This window comes from Balaenoptera physalus, assembly GCF_965194825.1.
Source record: "Balaenoptera physalus genome assembly, chromosome: 20".
NCBI lineage: Eukaryota > Metazoa > Chordata > Mammalia > Artiodactyla > Balaenopteridae > Balaenoptera > Balaenoptera physalus.
The window spans coordinates 19697843-19720807 of record NC_138901.1 but is presented as its reverse complement, the minus strand read 5'-3'; the positions used below and the strand labels follow the sequence as shown (position 1 = coordinate 19720807).

At 54.0% G+C, this 22965-nt stretch overlaps 1 protein-coding gene across 5 annotated transcripts in view; it reads left to right on the top strand.

Moving 5' to 3' along the window:
- TNS4 (tensin 4) overlaps window positions 1-22965 on the top strand; it is a 32793-nt gene that overhangs the window by 207 nt on the left and 9621 nt on the right. The window contains exons 1-13 of one of the 5 annotated variants that reach the window (XR_014257704.1): window positions 15-2440; window positions 4181-4709; window positions 10323-10725; window positions 11855-12276; window positions 13764-13883; window positions 14209-14334; window positions 15431-15523; window positions 15616-15693; window positions 17124-17195; window positions 18060-18228; window positions 19035-19103; window positions 19344-19370; window positions 19838-20405. Coding sequence is in view for 4 of the 5 variants with exons in the window: in XM_082442489.1 (XP_082298615.1) it covers window positions 2201-2440; window positions 4181-4709; window positions 10323-10725; window positions 11855-12276; window positions 13764-13883; window positions 14209-14334; window positions 15431-15523; window positions 15616-15693; window positions 17124-17195; window positions 18060-18228; window positions 19035-19103; window positions 19344-19370; window positions 19838-19979 (2490 nt within the window). In the remaining variant the exon portion in view is untranslated. Of the gene's footprint in view, window positions 1-10; window positions 2441-4180; window positions 4710-10322; window positions 10726-11854; window positions 12277-13763; window positions 13884-14208; window positions 14335-15430; window positions 15524-15615; window positions 15694-17123; window positions 17196-18059; window positions 18229-19034; window positions 19104-19343; window positions 19371-19837; window positions 21554-22965 lie in introns of those variants that run through there. The other 4 variants (XM_082442489.1, XM_082442490.1, XM_082442492.1 and 1 more) reach the window with 4 other exon arrangements.

Here is a 22965-nt window from a genome sequence, read left to right as displayed (position 1 = left end):
CCTCTCCTGGGGCTTGGAGTGAAGGTGGAGAGAAATGGGGGAGGGGCTGGGCATGAGCGGAAGATGGTCTCGGGACCACAGACCCGAGTTCTGCACTTTGGGAGAACTTAATCTGTAGCCCTCAGTGTACAGATGAGAGAACCGTGGTCCAGGGAGGGGAAGAGGCTTGCCCGGGGGCCCCCCGAGGCTTGGGAAGGGAATGGACCCAGAACCCAGCCTCCTGCCTCCCAGCCCGGAGTCCCTGGGGCCTGGCCGTGAGCTGAGCCCCCGTGCTGGGCCCTTCAGAGGCCACTAGGAATCCAGGGAGTGGCGGCATGGCCTGCGCTGGTCCTGCGGGTCCCTGCCTGCTGTCCCAGGGTCTGCTTCACTGGGTCTGGGTGGAGAGCATGGGACAATCAAAGCCACTCTTCGAGCAAGGGGGTGGGGTGGGGAATTGGGCTACTGGGACAAGGTGCTTTGGGGAGAGATTCAGCCTTCCCCCTCTGCTGCCCTCTCCCTCCATTGACCTGGGCTTGTAGAAGGGAAAGAGTAAGTCAGGAGAAGAAGCTGGCAATGAAATGGATGAGGGGATTTGCCCAGGAATCAGGATCCCCCTGCCTCCAGAGCCCTTGGGAACAAAGAAAGAGATTCCCGTCCAGTGAGTGGGCGGGTCCTATAAAAAGGGGCCCTCCCTACCCACTACAGCCCGCCTATATACATACACACAGCACTGAGCCCAGGGACCTTCCCTTCACCTTTAGAGCAGGAAGGAAAGAGCTAGAGAAGTGTGCTGGTGGGGACAGGAGAGGGAAGGTGTCCAGGAATAAAGGAGTGAGACCAGCCCTGGGAGGTCCAGTGGTGCTTCAGGGAGTGTTAAAAGTGAGAAGAGTTTGAAAAAGATCCCAAGGGGCTGCCTGCCCTTTGCTCGATCCCAGGCCTGTCCCACTGGGTTCCGGAATCCCAGAATGGGCAGAGAGAGGTGAAAGGGATCTTAAATCTATGAAGCAGTGGCATAGAGTGTGGGACTTGGAGCCAAGACCACCTGGGTTCAAATCCCAGTTCCACTACTGGGTTCTGTGGGTTGTATGACCCCAGGCAAATCCCTTAACCTCTCCAGCCCCACAGGAAGAGTACCTTTTTCAAAGGAACCATTGAGAAAATGAAATGAGTACGTTTTAAGTGTCTGTTATGATCACATTCCCATTATACAGATGGGACAACTGAGGCCCAGAGAGGAACGGACACTTGCCCAGCGTGGAACAAAAGCAGTTTCCAAATCAGTAGGCAGACATACTAGGTCCGGGTCCTGGTCCTGGGGGAGGACCCAGGTCCCCAGTGTGCTCCCCAAGGACCGTAACCTCAGGCTCCTCTTTGAGGCCCAGCCAAAAACCCTGCAGGGTGTGCTGAGATTCTGCCCCAACAAACCCAGGCCACTTGGAGCCAAAGCTCCATGTCCTCAGCTGCCCCCAGAAAGAAGCTCGGAGGCCCATTCCCTTCCACTGCCATTTATAGACACGCTTCCCGAGCCTGGGATGCGCCCGCCCCCTCCAGGGCCTGGCCAAGGAGAAGTCTGGCAGCAGGGCTGGCAGGAGCCGTGGGGGAGAAGAGGGTTCTGGCTTTTCTCATTAACTTACTGTGCGAACTTGGGGCAACTCACACCTCCTCTCTGGACCTCAGGTGTTCCTCGGCATTTGAACTCTATGTGGTATAAGGAGCTAAGAGTCTAAAGTCCACAGCCTGCGTTTGAATCCCAGCTCTACCACTTTTCTGGACATGTGGCCGATACAGATTTCTTAACCTCTCTGAATCTCAGTATCTTTATCTGTAAAATGGGCTGGTAATAGGGATGCAGTACTTCCTAGGGTTATGAGAGAATTAAAAAGAGTTACCATAGGGAAAATCAGTGCCTGGTACATGGTGAGAGCTCAAAAAAATGGGAGCTATTATTATTTATTATTATGAAGGTATTATATTCTATTGATATATAAGCCCTTATTTCCAAGTAATATTTAGAATTGTCCAACTGGTTTCACAAGCAAGACCTTGCTGCTTCCACACCACCCTCCAGGAGGGGACAAGGCAGGAATTCTTATTCCCATCTCACAAATGAGGAAACTGAGGGTCAGAGTTACACCTTAAGGAACTGTTTGAGCTGGGATTCGAATCTGAATCTTCAGACTCGAGAGTTCGCATTCATTTCATTTGCCCCAGGCTGGTCGCAATGCCTTTTCCAACACTAGGGTCTGACTCTAAAGCAGGATGTGGTGGAGGCATCTTGTTCATTGCAGCTCTACTTACAATAGCCAGGACATGGAAGCAACCTAAGTGTCCATCAATGGATGAATGGATAAAGAAGATGTGGCACATATATACAATGGAATATTACTCAGCCATAAACAGAAACGAAATTGAGTTATTTGTAGTGAGGTGGATGGACCTAGAATCTGTCATACAGAGTGAAGTAAGTCAGAAAGAGAAAAACAAATACCGTATGCTAACACATATATATGGAATCTAAGGGGAAAAAAAAAAAAGGTCATGAAGAACCTAGGGGTAAGATGGGAATAAAGACACAGACCTACTAGAGAATGGACTTGAGGATATGGGGAGGCGGAAGGGTAAGCTGTGATAAAGTGAGAGTGGCATGGACATATATACACTACCAAACGTAAAATAGATAGCTAGTGGGAAGCAGCCGCATAGCACAGGGAGATCAGCTCGGTGCTTTGTGACCACCTAGAGGGGTGGGATAGGGAGGGCGGGAGGGAGGGAGATGCAAGAGGGAAGAGATATGGGAACATACGTATACGTATAAGTGATCCACTTTGTTATAAAGCAGAAACTAACACACCGTTGTAAAGCAATTACACTCCAATAAAGATGTTAAAAAATAAAAAAATTAAAAAAAAGAAGAAGAGAGAAGAGGCGTTGGAGGGTACCTTGGTCGGGGTGGGGGGTTGGGGCCAGTGAGGCTCAGAGCAGGCAGTGGTAGCACAACCAGCATATCCCAGCTCCTTACAGTTTTCTTGGCAGCCTCTGTTCCAGAACCTCTTACTTCCTGTAAGAAACCACTAACGTGTGGCATTAAGGCTAGACAAGGGGAAGAACTTCCCACATAAGGGAAATGAGGAAGTTGAGACATCTTTTACCAGATGAGCCCCCAGGGAGTGAATATCATCTGATGATGTCACTCCTCAGATCAAAACTGTTCTGTGGCTCACCATTGCCCTCGGGGTTGAGTCAGCACTACTGAGCCCAGCCTGCAAGGCTCTGCAGGGTCTGGCCAGCCTGCCTTCCCCACCCCAACTTCCCCTCCATCCACCCTAGGTTCTCTCTGTTTCCCAGATGCTCAATATCTCCCCTGTCCATCAGGCCTCTGAATACACCTGCCTCCTCACCCCTACCTGGCTCGCCCAGCCAGCTCCTGCTTTTCCTTCTTGTCTCCCTTTATGTATCCCTTCCTCCAGGAAGTCCTCCCTGACCTCCCCCACTAGTGCCTACAGAGTCCCCTCTGCCTCCCCACCTCCCCTCCTCCCCGATGGCACTGTTTATGATTGTTCGCCTGCTTACCTGTCTGTTTCACCAACTGGCCCACATGGAGTAGCAGCTAAGTGCAGGGGCCCTGACATCACGCAGTCTGGGGTCCAGTCCTGCTCTGACACCTGTTGGCCTGATGACCCTTGGGCAAGTTACTTACCTCCCTGTATCTCAGTTCTCCCATTATAAAATGGAATAATAATAGCATCTACTAATAGGGTTGTTATGAGGATTTTTAAAGGTTTTATGTGTAAATACTAGGGCGTAAGTGCATAGTAATTACTCAGTAAATATTAGCTAGTATGTGTTTAATAAATAAGGCTGGGACATAGTAAGTAGCCAACAAACGTCTATTGAAGCTATTTTATTTAATCATCACTTGCATAATGTTTATTATGTGCTAGGCATATTCTAAACATATTACAAATATTAGCTCATTTTATAGATAAGGAAACCGAGGCACAGAGAAGTTAATTAACTTGCCCAACGTTCCACAGCTAGTAAGTGGTGGAGCCAGGATGCAAACCTGGGGCAGACTGGCTCCAGCAGCCATGCTTTTAAATGAGTGAATAAATATGCCTTTGTTTGGGGGGAAGGGAGCCCGGGGCTTCATCTACAGAATTTACTCAGTTCCCACCCTCGCCCCCACCTCCGCTTCTTTCAGGTCCCAAGAGCTCCTGATTGGCAAGTGACATCTGTGGGATGTGAGGCTGGTTGGAAGCCGGAGGTAAACTGCCAGGTCACTACCCCCACTATGTCCCAGGTGATGTCCAGCCGCCTGCTGGCAGGAGGCCCCGCAGTCGGCTTGGCTCCCTGTGAGGAACCCAGGAGGGCCCTGCACCCAGCACCCAGCCCCGGCCTGCCGCCCCAGTGTCTTTACTACACCACAGAAGGCTGGGGAGCTCAGACCCTGATGGCCCCCATGCCCAGCAAGGAGCCCCCCAGCAGGCTCCAGCAGGCCCCACAGGCTGGAGCCAAAGCCAGCTGCCTCCCGCAGTCCCCTGGGGAGCAGGCCTCGGGAGCCCTGGAGGACCTTGACTCCTACATTGACTTCTCGCTGGAGAGCCTCAACCAGATGATTCTGGAACTGGACCCCACCTTCCAGCTGCTCCCTCCAGGGCCTGGTGGCCCCTGGGCTGAGCCCACCCAGAGCACTACCTCGAGGAGAAAGAAAGAAGAGCCTGAAGCTTTGGGTAAGGAACTGGGGCACAGTGCCAGGAGGAGGGCTTGGGGACCAGACCTCATGAGGAAGGAGTTTTCTATCAAATCAGAGGAGCAGGGGACAGTGTCCTACTGAGGAGTGCTGTGCAGCTCTAAACAAGTTACTTAACCTCCCTGTTTTCTCTGCTCTATAAAAGAGATAAATATAAGTAGCTCTCACTGTCCAATTCTATTTGGTTCTTGAGTTTGGAAAGTGATGGATACCTGTTTTATGTAATTTTTCAGAGAATTTAAATAAGCTAATATGGATAAGCATATTATACAATGCCATGCATATAAATAAGAGCTTGATAAATGTGGTGTCCCTGAATCTCACTGTTCTATGGTGTCTCTCTTAGGTCCTAACCTGGCACCCTGAAATTTTTATAGGACTAGTATTTTCACCTTACCAGTAACAATAAATGTAAATAACTTCAAGTATAGATAACAGTAAATATAGTAAATAATTGGGATGTGATGAATTTTTGAGTGTTTATTACTTTTGTTTTTAATATGTTATTTCATTGTAAGTTTGTGTAGTTTAATCTTTAGTAATGGTTTAGCCATTACTAAAGATTAAACTACACAAACTTACAATGTTCATATAATTTAGCAACCAACTGGAAAAAATCTTGAAAATTTAACAATCAGCTTTCATGAGCTGGTTCAAGCCAACTCCAGGATACCACCACGTCCACGCGTATCCAGAAATCTCTGCATCTGGCTTCAGTTTCCCAAAGAGTTTCAAGTACACTTTGAGGATGAGGGTCACGGAGCAGCAGCCCCATTAGACAGGCTGGAAGACTGAGGCCTCCAGGGGTTTAACCAGCGTGGGTTAGAGGGTGTGGTGAGGATTAGAGATGGGATCCAGGAGAATTTCTACTTATTGAGCATTTATCATTCTATCCAGGCACTGTGCTGAGCTCTTAATAATTGAATCTTTGATCTTCCCAATCCACCTCCATGAGACGAATATTTTATCCCCATTTTACAAACAAAAAGACTGAGGTTGATGGACTTGAGGAAGGAGCCAGTCTAGCCTAATCACTGGAATCAGGCAAACCTTACACAAGCTGTTTACTTCACTTCTTTGAGTCTCAGATTCTTCATCTGTAAAATAGAGATGAGTTTGCACTTCAAAGGGTGTTGCGGGGATTGAAAAAATAACATTTGATGGGTGTTAATCACAAATCCTGGGACACCGTAGGGCATGAAAAATGGTGGCTGTTTGTAGTCAACATTGGGGTTGCGACTAAGACCAGCCCCAGGACAGGTTCAGGCTCTGGGGTGGAGGTCAGCCCGGCACACAGGTCCTCTGGCACCCGGACTCCTGGTCTCCAGCCGGCCTTCTGCCCCTCCCACCGAGCATTGCCTGACAGGCCTATTAAAAGAACCACCTCCATCCCTCAAGAGTCTTCCTGCTTCTTAAGGCCAGTCGTGGGCATGTCTCTGCAGGAAAGGTGGCTTGGGACTAATTATCACTGGCCGGAGCAAGCCCAGGACTTTAACGCTCATGCCCCAGGGCAGGGCTTCCACACACTCAAGGCCAGCTGGGGCAGGACCAACCTCTGGAGGGCGTGCGCTTGTACAGGGTAAGGGTGTTGATAACAGGGCCCTTCCTCCAAGGGACCGATGGGCAGTTGTCTGCGTTCTCAGATGCCCTGGGCACAACCTGCCATCGTGAGGATGTGTCCACCAGACTCTGGGCAGCAGGGGGTGCCAGAGAGCAGCGGTGGTCAGAGGGTCCTGATGAAGCCACCTAGCTCTGCCCTCGCTCCTTCTGATGGAATTTTTAAAAATCCTCTCCTCCAACCTCTGCCTGGACACCTGTGATGCCTGGGAGCTCACTACCTCCTCGGACAACCAGCAGGTCAGCTCCCCGTTAGAAAGTTCTCTGCCATCGCTAAGAATAGAGAGATCCTGCATGTCACTGTGGTGGCTGCACCTTGCTCCCCAAACCCTCCCCTCAGACCACTGCTACTGGTGACAAAGCTCTCCCAGCCCATGGCACCGCAGTGAGTTTTCATCCAGCCAGACGTATCCAGTGTGTAGAACTCCTCTGTTTGCACTCTCATCCATCCTACTTTTGGGGTGTTAAGTGGAAGACGTTCTATAATTGTGATGCTAGCAGACGTTCACTGCTTCTCTTTGTCCTAACTTGGCAAAAGCAAAAACTAAACATCAGCGATCTAGTGTCGATCCCTCCCCTAAAAATGTCCAGATAGATTTTTGTAGCACGTAATTCCAGCATCTACTCTGTGAAGGAAATACTGGAAACCTCATTTACAGATGAGGAGACTGAGGCTCAAGGAAAGGAAGCGATGGCCACAGTCACACAGCTAGTGAGTGGTAGGTCAACTCAAAGCCCGGGCCTCTGGGCTCCAAAGTCCACGTTCTTGCCTTTCTCTCTTCCTTGGAGCTAGTTTCCTGCCCTCCAGGGCTTCAGGGAGGCTCCACCGCCCTAGTGCTCCCAAACCTTCATCCAGCTCCCTGCCTCTGCCTCTTGCTTACCTCCCTTCAGATTTACCCTGGGGGGGAGGGGGAGGGGGTACCAGTCCCACAGGGAACATGGCTTCTGGAAGCAAATACCACATCCCTTCCTTTATCCTCTCCGCCACCCCTCCCCATCTTTGGAACAGGGCCCCGCATTTTATTTTCCAGAATTTCTGCCAGGCAAGGCGGTTTGCCAATCCCAAGTGAAGGGTGTTTAATAACCGTCTCTCCAACCCTCCACCCACCTGGCCTGGTGCCAGGCGCCTGCATCCACCCAGCACTGCTCAGACTTGCCCCACGGGCCTGTAAACAGCCGCTGCTCCCAGGTGATAGGGTGTCGGCCCTCCACCTGCCCAGCCCCATCCACCCCGGGGGCAGCAGCGGGAGTGACTCACAGCTCTAGGACCCCTCCCTCCCTTCCGGCCGCCTCCACTTGCCTGGCCCCCAAGCAAGGCCTTTCTTTGGTAGGTGTTTGGATGACCCTGTGAGTAGGACCCAGAGCTTCCCAGGCCGAGAGACGCCCCCCCTCCAAAGCAGCCAGGCACCTTCTCACGGTCAAGGTCTTGGGAAAGGGTCCTGAGGAGTCCCTCCCCGTGGAAGAGCCCACCCCGCCCCCAAACAGAGCACAGGAGCAGGGCTCAGTTTCTTCAACCTTTCTGAGCCTTGATTTCTCATCTGTTACATGGAATTAAGAATGTTTCCTACTTCGATCGAGTCATGAGGTTTAAAAGAACAAACACGGGTAACGTGTCTGTAGCAGTGCTGGTGCACAGTACTCAGTAAATACCAGCCTTTATTAAAAACGGTGCAATAAATGTGAGCTCCACCGCCACATTTCTCCAAGCCTCAGTTTCCTCCTCTGTAAAAGCAACGCCTGCTGGCACTGGGCATAAAGGCTCTTGTGAGGCTTGAGAGGATTATGGGTATAAACACTATAAAATCCTATTTAAAAAAAAAACAAAAAGTTGTGCTTGCCAACCTCGCAGAAGAATCCACCCCATTCCAAGACTTCTTCTCTTTCAGATCCCACAATACATTGTGCCAGATATTCTACTCTTGCCCTCAGCAGTGAGACCCCCACCTTAGCCAGAGAGTATTAGCCATCTGGCCAATACTGCCCCCCAGAAGCAGGAAGGCAGGAGATGCTCCTCGAAGCCCACCATGGACCAGGCTCCAGGCTCCAGGCTCCATTCATCAGTGTATTTCATCCTCACCGCAACCCTGGAAAGGTGGTTTTAGATCCCCATTTTACAGATGAGGAAACTGAGGCTCAGAGCAGTTAGGAAAATTACCTGATGCTTCTTGGCGGGAAAGTGGCAAAGCCAAGACTCACACCCAGGTTTGTCGACAAAGCCAGGCCTGTTCCTCTACCTGCTGGGACAGCATGCCAGCGCCCCTCATCTGATGCAATCTTCCACCCCCACCTGGCCCACGCAGGCTCAGACAGAGGCAGTAGCCATGAGCAGGGCCAGAAGGTCCTCCCCAGGAGCGGGCTGGGGCAGGCAGGGACTCCACAGTCACGCTGGGTGGGGGGATGGTGCGTGTGCCAGAGCCCAAGGGGGTGGGAGGCTGGCAGACAGGAGCTGAGGGTGCAATTTCCCACTGACTCTGCCCCAGATTCCATCCTGGGAAGCCAGAGGCAGGACTCACAGCCCTCCAGAGGGAGAAGCTGGGTAACCCCCATCTTCCACCACCTTTCCTAGAACAGCACCGAGGACAGCTCCCCTCCCCCCAAGTCAGGAGGAGAGGTGCCCATCCTCACCATGGGAGAACCACAGGGTGCCCCACTCTAGGAAGAAACAAGGTCTCAGAACAAGAGTCCTAGATGCCCCCACTGGGGAATGGAAAGAGCATCAGAGTGAGTCAGCAGCCTGGGGTGCTAAGAGGCCCACAGCTCAGTAAGGCGGCATGCCCTGCCCCCAGAGAGTTCTCGCTCTAAAGCTAACCCTAAAGCGAACTCCTCAACCTCCAAGGTGCACCCAGATCGCCAGGAATCTCGATAAAATGCAGATTCTGATTCAGCAGGCCTGGGGTGAAGCCAGAGATTCTGCATAACTTCTCAGCTCGCAGGTGAAGTGGTGCCGCTGGGCTGGGGACCACAGCGGCGTGGCCCAGTGCACACTGGAATCAGCTGAGGAGCTAAGCCACCCTGAGGCCTGGGCCCACCCCCAGAGGTTCTGGTCTAATTGGCACCGGATGGAGCCTGGGCTTTAGGACCTTTAAGAGCTCATCGGGTGATTCTAGCATGCAACCAAAGCTTGAGAACCCCTGCGTGCATTGCAGGCGCAGACACAGACACAGCTTTCACAGGCCTGAGTGATAGGGGCGTCCGAAGATGTGACTGGTGCAGTCATTTCAGCCTGGGGAGTGGAACCCACGCGAAGGAGAGGATCTCCCAGTTTTAAAGGACTTACTATGTGCCAGATGCAGTGCTGTGCCGCCTACATTCATCTCAGTTCATCCTTAATGTAACACCAAGAGTCTGGGTATAGCTGCCCCATTCTACAGGCGTGGAAACTGAGGCTCTAGGTGGTGAAGTCATTTGGCCAAGCTCTCTCAGAGAGTAAGTGGCAGAGCCAGATCTGAAACCCAGGTCTGTCTACCTCCAGGACCCGTGTTCATGGCACTGCCTCTCCCCAACCAAGGGAAGATGTCACAGAGAGGGTGACTTTGAAACTGGGCCCTGAAGGTGGAGCTGAATGCTGATTCTGATTCCAACAAACTTCTCTCCGGGCTTCAACTTCCTCATCTGTATAAGAAAGGGGAGGGACTTCCCTGGCAGTCCAGTAGTTAAAACTCCACGCTTCCACTACAGGGGGCACGGGTTCTACCCCTGGTCAGGGAACTAAGATCCCGCATGCCACGCAGCTTGGCCAAAAAATTTAAAAAAAAAAAAAAAATATATATATATATATATATACACACACACATATGTATATATATATATGTGTGTGTGTGTGTGTGTGTATATATATATATACATATATATATACATGTGTATATATATGTATAAAGAAAGGGGAGACCAGATGGTCTTGAGGACCCTTCCAGCATCCTTGTTCTGCGAGTACAGTCTCCCCGGTTTCACCAATGCTCTGTTTCTCTCCCCAAAGATATAAAGTACATCGAGGTGACCTCGACCAGATCAAGGTGCCACGACGGCCCCCAGAGCTGCTCCAGCCCGTCTGTCACCCCACCCTTCGGCTCCCCTGGCCGTGGCGCCCTTCTCCTTTCCAGAGACATCCCCCGAGAGACTTGGAGCAGCAGTGAGAGCCTCATCTTCTCCGGGAGCCAGGGCAGGGGACACCAGCGCCCCTCTCCCCCCTCGGAGGCCCCCTCCCCTCATCCCCCACCCTCTCCCAGCATCTCCATCCCTGGAATGGGAAACAAGGCCTCAGGCCGCCATGGCTTGGGCTCCCCACTGGTGGCTTCCCCAGCCTTGGAGAAGGGGCTGGGGGGCAGGGTCTCCGTGCTGTCAGCCAGCCCAGCATCTGATGTCAGTTACGTGTTTGGAAGGTAGGTCACTCCCACTGTGGCTTCTGACGTTGCCTCCACAACTCACACACACACACACACACACACACGCATCCTAAAATCACAGAGGGACACCCTACTCTTTCTGAGCAAAATCTGGGCATGTACCAAAAATAAAAGTGAATGTTCTTTTTTATGCCATCACAGCCATTTGGCTCTCAAGCTTTTCTCAAGCATTTAGAATATGATTCAGTATACAAAAATCTTGACTTCTACCTACCTCTCGGGAAAAGAACCAATGCATTAATGAGGCTCACCTGTATCCTTTCCAGCCTTCCTACAGCCCATCTGTAGGAAGGTTTTTTTAAAAAAAAAAAAAAAAAAAAAACCCAAACACAGGATGTAAACAGAATCAGGGGGTCTGGGATGAACCATCCAGGAAAGAAAAACCACCTTCATCTTTGTTCCTGGCAAAATCTAGCAGGAAGGAGACAAACCTGCCTGGGCATTATTTACAATCGCCCCAGCCCAATTCTCTGCAGGCCTCAGAGCAGAGCCACACGCATACCCATCCTGCCCAGGAAGACCAAACCCCAGGACCTCTGTCCCCCATACCAACTCCAAAGCCACTGTGCCAAGGCAGTCCCTGGCAAGGAGACTGGGATTCCACAGCCATGCCCGCTGGCACAGGCCTCTGAGCTCAGGGAGAAGCCTGGCTGGATGCAGAGCTGGCCTCCTTCTCTTCCTCCAGCTGGGGAATTCCGTCTGCATGGGCCATGGACATGGTCCAGCTCAGGTCCAGCCTGTGTGCAGGATTCTTGGGAGTGCTGGGGGGCTGGTGTGACAACTCAGTTGGACCTGCCTAGCTGGGAAGGCAGAGGGAATAGAGTCTAGCCTAAGCCCATGTGACCTGCAGGGGGCCAGCCCACTGGCTACTTTAATTGACCACAGACCCTGCAATGCAGGTACACTCCTGTATCCTTCAGCATCCCTTGGGGATCAAGTGGGCATACCCTTTGCTCAGGGCTATGGGGGGTGGGTGGAGTATGCACTACTCTGACCAAAGCCGTGGGTACCTAGATCACTAAATTCCAGAGCCTAGCTCTGGCCCCCAAGTGTCCACCCCCATCCGCTAAAACTCTGCCTGTCTGGTGCTCTCCCCATACCACAGCCAGTCCTTCCTCTGCTCCAGCATCTCCAGCCATCAGTCATCTTCGAGATCCTTGGAAAGCCCAGCCAGCTCTTCCTCCAGCCTCCACAGCCTTGGCCCGGTGTCCTTGTATACGAGAGCCAGTGACCTCCAGGTCCCCAGCAACCCCACCCCAAGCATGGGCCAGCCCAGAGCAACCCATTCCTCACCACTGGCCAAGGAACATGCCAGTAGCTGTCCCCCATCCATCACCAACTCCATGGTGGACATACCTATCGTGCTGATCAACAGCTGCCCAGAACCAGGATCTCCCCCGTCACAGAGGACCCCAGGACACCAGGACTTTGTCTACCCTGGGGCTACTTCTTCCAGCAACCCCTGTCCAGCCACCAGGAGCCACAGCCAGACCCTGCCAGATGCCCCTCTCACCACATCCCCAGAGGGTAAGTTGTAAACCAATCAGCACCTCACACTTTATAAGGTTTGGCTAATGGGGAATAGACAAAGCACCAGTGCATTTGCTTCTGCCAACAGCAGGTCAACACATTGATAAGTATCTACTGTGTGCCTAGCACTGTGCCACATAGTAGGGACACAGTCTAGAAAGAGAGAAAAAAACCAAAGGATCACTGTAGAGTAGGATAAACACAGAGGTAAAGAGATGTTCTAAGTCTTATGGGGCTACAGAGGAAGGAGTGAGACTTTTCATCTGGGAACTGAAAAGGCTGGAAAGTGGATCAGAGAAGTCTACGACCAGAGCAGGAGAGGAAGGGCAGTCACAGCAGAGGGAACAGCCAGGCCACAGTCACGAAGGTGTGGAAGCACGTGGCATGCTTAGGAAATGACTGGAATGTTGCGTGCGGGATGAGGTCATTGAGAGTAATTTGGGGCCAGATTGGGAAAGACCTTGAACGCCAAGCAAAAGAGTGCACTTTACCCTTTAGGCAATAGGGGACCGTCAGAGACTCTCAAACTGGAGAGCGATGGGGTCAGAGACACACGTTCAATCGATCACTCTGGCAGCTGCGTGGCAGATGGATTGCAGGGCCTGGCTTGGCAGGGAGAGCAGTTTTTCTTTGGTTCTGTTTGGGTTTTCATCACAAAGTGGTCCAGGGCAGGCCAGAGGGTGGAGGAGAGAAGACAGAGCCAGGAGACCCTCAGGATATGGAAGCAGCAGGCTCGATGACTAACCCAAGAGAGGGAGAGGGAGAGTCAGTCCTAACTCTGACATTGGTGGATGACGAACACAGCCAGGGGGTGGACAGGGTAACGGGAGACAATGCATTCCAGTTCAGACAGCTAAAAACCACAAAACAGCAAACACCCTGCTTCCCGTAGTCTGTGACTACAGGCGTCCAAAAAGAACAAAGCCAACCAGAGCCCAAAGCAGTAAACACAGAGGCTAAGCCTCAGCACCCCCAGGGTGTTTCTCTCCCAGGAGCAGAGCCCACGGCTCCCTCGTGGCTCAGCCACGAGGCTCCCGGGGCTCTCAGTCCTCACTGGGCCACAGACATCAAGGCACTCCTGGGGGGTGTGAAATGTTCACTCTACCCCGCTGCTCGCTCCCACCCAGGAAGCCACGTCGGTGCAAGCAAGAGAAAATGAGGTGACGAGTGTGCCTTTGAAGCTGCTCTGATCTGTTCCTAGGACAAATCATTTGCAGATCTCAGTACATTTTTTATAATGAGTTACTCTCAGCTGGCCACGACACACCTTTTCAAGATGCCGAAACTGAGAACCACGGCTCTCTGCCTTAGGGACCCAGGAAAATGGGCATTTTAGCATCTCAAAGAGCACATTTACTTAGCCTAAAGGGATTTTGCCCCTTTAGGCATCTGGAGATACAATGGAGTAGGGGTAGGGGAGGGTGGGTTGAATTGGACTGCTGGGCGGAGGAGGGGGGAGGGTCTCTCAGCTCCCCTCTCTCCAGCCTACAGGGTCCCCCTCCTCTGTCTGTCTCCAGGTCCTGCCAGGGACATGCAGCCCACCATGAAGTTTGTAATGGACACATCTAAATACTGGTTTAAGCCAAGCATCACCCGAGAGCAAGGTAAAGGGAAGCCCTGTTTTAGGGAATGAGTGACCCAGGAATCAGGTCCAGGTCCTGGCACCCCACATGGGGCAGATGGGGCCCTGGGTCCATGTAGAGGAGGGAACGGCAAATGGCAGGTCCAGGGAAGGCGGGTGTCCCGTGAACCCCATGACCTGAGGAAATAATGACTGCAGCAGGAATGCTGGAGATTAGACAATAGAAAGGACTTCCGGGGAACCAAAGGTGATTCCGTACCATCTGCTCTATGAAGACCCAACGGGGCTGAGGCACAGAGGGTGTCTGGGTTCCGTGGTGACTGTCTCTGACCCAAGGATTGTTTCAGCCATCGAGCTGCTGAGGAAGGAAGAGCCGGGGGCTTTCATCGTGAGGGACAGTTCTTCATACCGAGGCTCCTTCGGTCTTGCCCTGAAGGTGCAGGAGGCCCCTGCACCTGCCGAGAACCGATCAGGTAGGCACCAGTCTCTGTCCTCACTCAAGACCTCTAGGAGGCCACAGGGTGTGGTGGGTTCCAATCCCGGCTCTGCCCCTGGCTTGTGGGGTGACCTTGGGCCAGTCCCATAATGACTCCTGGGAGGAGGGCCTACCTCAGCCCCCTCCCCGCTGCCCCCCAGCGCTGAGGATCCCCGAGTCCCCAGATTCCCTGCTCTACCTTCATGGTGGGAAGAGGAGGATGGTCCCAGCCCCCTCTCCAGGCTGCTCTCTCCTGGGTGTCCACCTCTGTCCAGACCGGATTTCTTGTGAGGGAACCTAATGTAGTAATAACACGTGTGCTAGCTTAACCCCACATACAACACTCATCGATGGGGCACCCACCCTGCCCCAGGCACTGTGCAAGGCACCGGGGAGACCTCATTGGGGAGAGAGATAGAAACACAGCATTACATTACAAGGTACCTGGGTCACAGCCCCTCACCTAAGGCCCAGGACTGACAGTAGCTCTCACACAACAAATGGGTGAGGTAACAGACACTCCCAGAGGGAGTTAATGACCCCCCAGAGCAAGCAAGTGATAGAGCAAGAGGATAAAAACCCCGTATCCACATTCTCTACACCACGCCTCTCTGTTTAAATAAGAAAGTGACCTCTGGGCAGTGTTAGTTATCAAGGAAGCCTTGCCAATGAGCGCAAAGAAAGCAGGAAGCTGCAGGCTGGTGAAGAGGCAGGGGGCGTGGTCCCCCCTCCCAGGGCCAGCCTGGCGCCAGCAGGGACCATCTGGTGGAGAATAATAGCACCTGGGAGGGGGGGGTGGGTAGGGGGAGAGGGAAACCAGGCCAAAGAGTTGTGATTTGATCTAAACAGCGCCGGCAGCCATCCCTGATGGCTGTTGAAACCAAAAGAAAGGTCTCCTGAAAAAAGAATTACTGGACACAGAAGCCTTTGAGCAAAGGTGTGGGCACCTCCTTCGTGGGAGGCCTTGAGGATAGGATTCCTACCTGCTGCCCCACCCAGAGGCAGGGGGATGGACAAGTTAACCTCTGGATGGGCCCCGAGGAGGCGGGTCAGGAAATGAGTGGCACTCCCATCCACATGCTTCCTCTGTCCAGGCGAGGATGGCAACGACCTCATCCGCCACTTCCTCATCGAGTCTTCTGCCAGAGGGGTGCATCTCAAGGGAGCCGATGAGGAGCCCCACTTCGGTGAGCTGAGCATCTCCAGCCCCCAGGCCCCTGGGGTCGGGGCGGGTGGCCTGGGGAAGGCCTCCTTATGCCGGGCTCCTGTTTCCTTGCAGGGAGCCTCTCTGCCTTCGTGTGCCAGCATTCCATCATGGCCCTGGCCCTGCCCTGCAAGCTCATCATCCCGAAGAAAGGTGGGCTGGGGCCCCAGACCTGTTTGTTCTCAGTAGAAAGGCTCCTGGTGGTCACTTCTCACCTTATTTAGGGATCATTTTAGGGTCATAGTTAAAAGTGCACACCCTGGGGGGAATTCCCTGGCGGTCCAGTGGTAAGGACTCGGCGCTTTCACTGCCGAGGGCTCGGGTTCAATCCCTGGTCAGGGAACAAAGATCCTGCAAGCTGGCCCACACGACCAAAAAAAAAAAAAAAAAAAGAAAAAAAGTGCATGCTCTGGAGTCCGTCCACATCACTTCCTGGCTGTGAGAATTTGAGAAGGTCAACCTCTCTGAGCCTCCATTTCCTCATCTATGAAATGAGCAGAGTCTCCAGCACACCTACTTCTAGGACTGGTGTGGGGATGCAGCGAGAAAGCTCAGGCAAGGCTCTTGGCACAGTGCCTGGCGCAGAGTAGATTCTGAGAAAGAGTAGCTCCTTCCTCAAGAGGATGAAAGGAGCATAAATCTGCCCGTTCGGCGAGGTTTGGCTTTTACTTCCGGGTCCAGCATTTACTGGGTACCCTCTCCTTCATTCACAGCTCGCTCCAACCCTGTGAAGTAGGCATTGCCGTTATCCCCATTTCACTGCTAAGAAAAGGAAGGTTCGAATTTGAACCGAAGTCTCTCTTACTGTCTTGTTCCAAAGTGTTCAGGGAACTAACAGAGAGCAAGGACGCGGCTGTATCATGAAAATCAGGGAAGAGAATTATGAGAACAAATAAATGATCAATGGGTGAAATTTGGGAAAGAAAGAAACAACGAGAGAGAGAGAGAGGGAGGGAGGGAGGAAGGAAGGAAGGAGGGAAGGAAGGAGGGAAGGAAGGAAGGAAGGAAGGGAGGGAGGGAGGGAGGGAAGGAGGGAAGGGAGGAAAGGAAGGTTCAAGGCATTAAGTAACTTGCCCAAAGGCACAGAGTCAGACCTCCAACCCAGATCAGGAAGCCCCATCCAAAGCTTACAGCCCAATGCACCCCCAGACGCACCCACACCTCAGGGTGTGCAGGAGAGCCGCTAGGGGGTTTCTGGGAGAGGAGTCAAGGCCAGGGGAGCCCGTGGTGTGGTGATGGCGAGAGCCTCCCTGCTTTCTGCAAAAATGGCCTGGGTTTCCGGTGGGGTCCCAAAGAATGAGGAGGTCAGGGGCCTCTGAGGCCAGGTCACTGCCACATTCTAGGGACTGGAGGAGGGAGAGGGGCAGGAGGGATCAAAAGGCTTGCCAGCGAGGCGTTTGGGGAGCCCGGGGTGGCTGTTTGCCTCATTACAGGAATCACACCTGGTTTCTCAGCCAAGTCACTTCCCGAAGGTGTGGGCGGAGGTGGAAGAGGTTCAAAGGGCTGAACGAGGCCTGTTCCAAGAGGGGGGTCCACTGACTGTACCCCGCCCCCTGGGGGCCTGTTCCATTGCTTTGGCTCAGAACTGGGAGGTGGAGACGGGGCCTCAGACCCCTCTGCAGACGGCCGGGCCTCCTGCCTGAAGAAATCTGCGGGTGAGTGGTATGGGGCAGGGGGAGGCTCCGGGCGTGGCGGTGCCCACCACCCGCAGGGCACCTCCCAGCCCTGCGCACACACGCACACGCAGGTCCACACGTGTTTCCCATTGCAGCTTTGTTTCTTCATCTTTAACAAGGTGCCACATTCCTCCCCCTCCCTGTGAACCAGGAGATGAGAGGCTGCAGGCAGTGGGCCAGGAGGATGAGGGGCAGGAGAGGAGGGGCACAGTGAGGCTTACACCCCCTCCTGCACACACGGGTTCAGGAGGGGCACACAGATGTGCTGGGGTCTCTCTGGGTCTGAAGGACCTGCCCTGGAGGTGGGATTCTCTGTGGAGTGTCAGGTCCGAGTCCTGGGGGCTTCTACAGGGGAAGGGTCGCTCCAAGGGCCAGGCACGGGTCAGCACTCGTCTGAGTGGCAGCTCCTACTCTGTGCCCTGAGCACGACGGCCCCCTCCCCATTCCTGTCTCCTCTTCCTTCTCTCAGCAAGGAACCAGGGCCCCAGGGGGAGGGTGGGGCGGGGTGGAGGCAGCACCAGCTGTGGGACAGAGGAAGGCTTGACTGGACGTCCCTACATACGGGGCACCATCCCCTCCCTTGCCCCCTGCTGGGAGGCCAGGGGCCAGAGCAATGCAAACGACAGACGACCCCAGAGTCCCCTGGGGTTGGCCGCAAATTTCAGTGGCCCATACATTCCCTGCCCACCTGTCCGGTGGCTCAAAGAGGAGCCCTGCTAGATTTCCAAAAAAGGAAGGCACTCCTATCCCCTGGCTCTGGGCAGAGGGCCAACCAGGGCCTGGGTGACCTCCACCCCCCAGTAGATTCTGGCAGGGCTCCAACGCAGTATCTGCACCCCCCAGGTTGCCATGCCCTGTACCTGAGCTCCGTGAGCGTGGAGACCCTGAGCGGAGCCCTGGCTGTGCAAAAGGCCATCTCAACCACATTGGAGAGGGATGTCCTCCCCACACCCACCGTGGTCCACTTCAAAGTCACCGAGCAGGGCATCACCCTGACTGACATCCAGAGGAAGTAAGGGGCTTCCCTTGCCCTGGGGCTGAAGGGCTGGGCAGGGTAAGCTGGAGGGGATGGCTGAGATGGCTGTGGAGCAGTAATGGAGATGGAGTTCAGACTCCTGGACCCAGCAGGGTCAGTGACGTGCTGAGTGACTCCAGGCAAGTTCCCTGCCTTCTCTGGGCCTCAGTCCAATGACCTCTTGCCAAAGTCCCGCTTCATCATGACCGATGGATTTGGAATTAACCAATAGTCATTGGACACTGATTAAATCTGTATCCACTGATGGAACATCTCCTGTAGGCCAGACTCTGGCTGACCAATGAGATCACTCCTTCCCAGGCTCAGGGATTCAGTCTAGCAGGATACTGGTCCTGGGCTGGAGGAATAAGAGATGACCAGATGCTGGGAGTTCCCTGGTGGTCCAGTGGTTGGGACTCCGCACTTCCACTGCCGAGGGCCCCGGTTCAATCCCTGGTGGGGGAACTAAGATCCCACAAGCCGCGTGGCACAGCCAAAAAAAAAAAAAAGAGAGAGATGACCAGATGTAATTCCTATCTTCATTAAATGACATGATAGGCAGTAGGGGTGGAGCAGGGTGGTAGAAAACCCCAACACATAGGACAGAAGGCAGATGCACTTCACGAAAGGAGAGAAGTGCAAACACGTGCCCCGGGCCCAGCGGTGGGAAAGGTCACGGCAGCCTGTCAGGGGTCATCAAACTGAGAGCTTCTTGGAGGACAGGGAGCTGGAGATGGTGGAGGTGGGGCAGGACACTGGGACGGGCTCTCACCAGCTCCCCTTCTCTCCCGGCCTCTTCCCAGGGTGTTTTTCCGGCGCCATTACCCCTTCGCCACCCTCCGCTTCTGTGGTATGGACCCCAGGCAACGGAAGTAAGTTCAAGTCTGGGCCAAACTAAATAGACCATCCAGGTCCTAGCCGCCCACTGACTCTGGGATTCGGATCCCAGACAGAGCCTGTGAACCTCAAGGGGTCAGGAGCAACAGAATGAGGGGAGGGGGACATGGCGGGAGTGGGGACACAACTGACCATTATCTCCCGAAGCTCAGCCAGACTCCTGTGAAATGGAGCAAAGAATTGGTACTCAGGACTGTCATGTTCCTTTCCCACAGGTGGCAGAAATACTGCAAGCCCTCCCGGTAAGGCCTTCCTCTCCACTCAGTCGCCATGAGAGGTCTCCCTCGGGGAGGCCTGGACCCAACATGGGGAGGGAGTGAGGGAAGGAAGGAGGCCCCGCCCCGATCTTAAGAGCCCATGGGTTTGATGCGGGACGGCACAGGCCCTGGCCCTCGGGGAGCCACCAGCTTGATGTCTTATGTGGGAGGCGCAGGCTTCAGTCTGTAAGGATGCCTCAGGCTGATGGTCAAGACTCACCTTCCCCCTCAGGAAGCTTCGACTCTGATGGGGAGTACACAGGTCGTGTCCTCAGGCGCCCCCATTCCAAAGGAGGGAAACCCAGATCTTAAACTCAGGGATCTCTCGGTCTGACAGGGGAGGCTCCCGTCATAACGAGGTGCTGGGCTGGGGAAGGACAGGGAGGAAAGCTGCTCCCAGCCTGGTACCTCCCTGGGTCCCACCCCTCACTCAGGCTCTCCTCTCCCATCAGGATCTTTGGGTTTGTGGCCAAGAGCCAGACCGAGTCCCAGGAGAATGTGTGCCACCTCTTCGCGGAGTATGACACTGTCCAGCCAGCCTCACAGGTCATCAGCCTAGTGGGTGTTCTGCTGCAGGACCCAGAAAGGATGTAGGGGAGGGAGCGTCCTGTGTGTCCTCCTAGGCATCCCAGTGGGCTTGCTCAGGATGCCCCCTCCACCCTGAGCAAGAGGCCTCTTACCATCCTGATGGACCAATCCCCTGGACTGGAGGAGAGCGGTACCAAGTTGAAACCCTTGAACTCAGTATGACCTTCAGCGGTGACCTTCATCCAGACCCCCCCCCCAACCCGGGCCTCAGTTTCTTTAACCTTAAAGGAGGCCAACAGACAGGATCAGCTGTTCTTCTCAGACGTCTGTGGACATCTTAACAAGGTCCCTGTGATCCTGAAGCACACCCACATCTGAGGACCCCCCCACACGAAAATAACCTCTGAAGACCCCTGACTCCATCCTCCTGGACGCTCCCGACACAGTAGCCTGAGCTAGAGACCCGTGACCCCTGCTTCATGGCAAACGCAGGTACGGGGTCGGGACTCCTGGGCCCTGGCCCGAGGCTGGCCTGAGAGCAGATGGGTTGCCAGCATTGAGGACCAAAGGAGGGATGGACTGACTCTCTTTCCCTCCATATTGTTCCTTTCCCCATTTCCCTGACAGCTTATTGAGCTACTATTCCCAGGGCAAAGCTAGATCCGCCTGCCCTGGATTCTTCAGCCAACATGGCCCTGGTTGTTAGGCAGGTTAACAAGTGTAAACTTGCCCCCATGGTCAGAGATGACCCAGCTGTCCTCACGATCTTGATGTCTAATCCCTTCCATTGCAAATGAGCGTTAGCTCCATCTTTTCTTTCAATTTCTCATAAGTGAGTGTCCCACAGCTGCCCTGGTGTTACTTGTGTCACTCACACCTGGGGGTGGCGGCAGCTAGACCTCTGCTCACTCAAGCAGACACAGGAGCTGGCTCTCTCTGGTTCTGCCTCAGCCCCAGTCTTGTTGAGTCCTCTGCACTCCAACAACACAAACACACACACACACACGCACACACACACACACACACACACACAGCCCTCTACAGTACTGTGGCGGCAACTGACCTTGTAACCACATGGGGGCAGCAGAGAGTCAAGAATGCAAACAGGCAGCCACCCCAAGAGGCTTGGAGAAGCTGGGTGGTCTTTCCCGCCCCACCCACACCGCCCTCAACTCTAATCCTAACCCATTAAGACCCCCAAGAATCTGGAATTGTTTGTCTAGCAGACCTGGGGTCCTAAGGAAACCAAACTATGAGGGTAGAAGATAAGACTCAGAAAAGAAGCCCATTTTTGCTCCATGAGGGACCAGTGCCTGACCCCGCCCAGCTGGGGGCCCTGCCAGAGAATCATTATCTTTGGCCAAAGTTGGGCCTGAAGGGTTATTATTTCAACCCAGAAAACCAAACCGGACTGAAGCGGCCCTGGGCTGGCGGGACTGGCTGAGACCAGCCCACCCAGCCTGTGGTCAGGCACTGCCCCACCCTGGAGACTACAGAATCCAGACAAGGTTCTCAAGGTCACAGCGCCCAAGTTCTCAAGGTCACAGCCTGCGAGCTGGCAGAGAGCAACCCCCCCCCCATATATCTATGGGTGCCTTGTAGCTCCCGTCATGGAAAATAAAGTGTCTGTCTTTGCACAAGAGTTGGTCCTACGGTATTCAGGGCTATCCCCTCAGCGATGGAAACCTGAACAGAAAAGGGGACCTGGCTGGGCAGGTGGCAGCTGTGTCTGAGAGAAGACCACGTGTGCCACAACCCTGGCCACGGCAGGACAGTCTCCACTGACTTCCACTTCATAACCGTCGCTTAAATCATTCTGTGTCCCCCACGTGTCCGACACACCCGTTATCCTTCTTCACAACCCCTTTCCTGCCACTGTGCTAGGAAGACAGGAGGCCCGGGCTCTCCCGTGAGTGCCAGGGCTGAGGTGAGCACGTGTGACAGCCCTGCCAGCTTCCAGAGTCTCACTCGGGCTCCCTGAGGGAGAGCAGAGGCTGGTGAAATATAGGCGGCTCAAGAAAATTCCAGAAGAATCCTTGAACCCAGAGGAACCCCGAGCTACCAGCCCAGCCCTGGAGACCTGGGCAATGGCCCCATCATTCATCCTGCTTCTGCCTCCAGTCTTGGGGTAATGTCCCCCCAGACCTCTCCAGACCTGTCACAGTTAGGGATTCAAGGTGGACAGGCCATGGAAAGCCTCGCCGAGTGGTTCAGGAGGGGGCTGCAGCGATGTCCCTTTCCTACAGAGCCTTGGGAAGGGGAGAGCTGCTGCTTCTGTTCAGGCTGAGCTGTGTGACCCAGTGGCAAGGGCTGCTCTGGAGGAAGTGAAGAGACCCTCCCAATGCCCTTGAACCACCACTGAGAAGCCCCTGCCGCCCCTCCCACTGCCCAACTGCAGTTCCAGAGGGGACTCCTCTCAGCCCCCCGCCCAGCCCCCTCCCTGGCCATGGACAGAGTCCGCGGGAGGTAATGACCTCTACTGCATTTACATAGCTCATCTTTCCCCTAGGAAGATTTCATAGAGAACTCGACTTGACTTTTGCTGATGGGCAGAGCCGCCAGCCCAGCAAGGGCAGAAGGGAAGAAGGACCTCCACCAAGGCAGGAGCTGGGAAGGGAGGGGTCTTTGCACCCATGCAGGGACACCCAGGGGTTTCCTCTCCAGGCCTTGCAGTCCTGGGTCTTAAGCCTCTCTCTCCCCCGTACCCACAATGTCACGTCTCCCGACTTTCCACCCTGCCCCATCCCTTTCTCATCCTTCTCTCTACACATAAGTACACCATCCCTCCATCCCCTCCCCCTCCCAGTGTCTCTCTCCTTCCTCACCCTTCTTCTCATCATACCTTCTCCACCCACCCACCCCCAAACCCATCCTCTCCCCCTTTACAGAAAAACCTTCTCCTTACTCTTGTCCCATTTAATCCCCTCGCCCCTCTGTCCCCAGTGGCTAGACCCACAGCAAAGCCCAGCTGCTGCTGGAGTTGATGGGAAGGGAGGACAGCAGCCCGCTGTGTCACCAACCATTTCTCAAAACCCAGATTCCCACGTCCTCT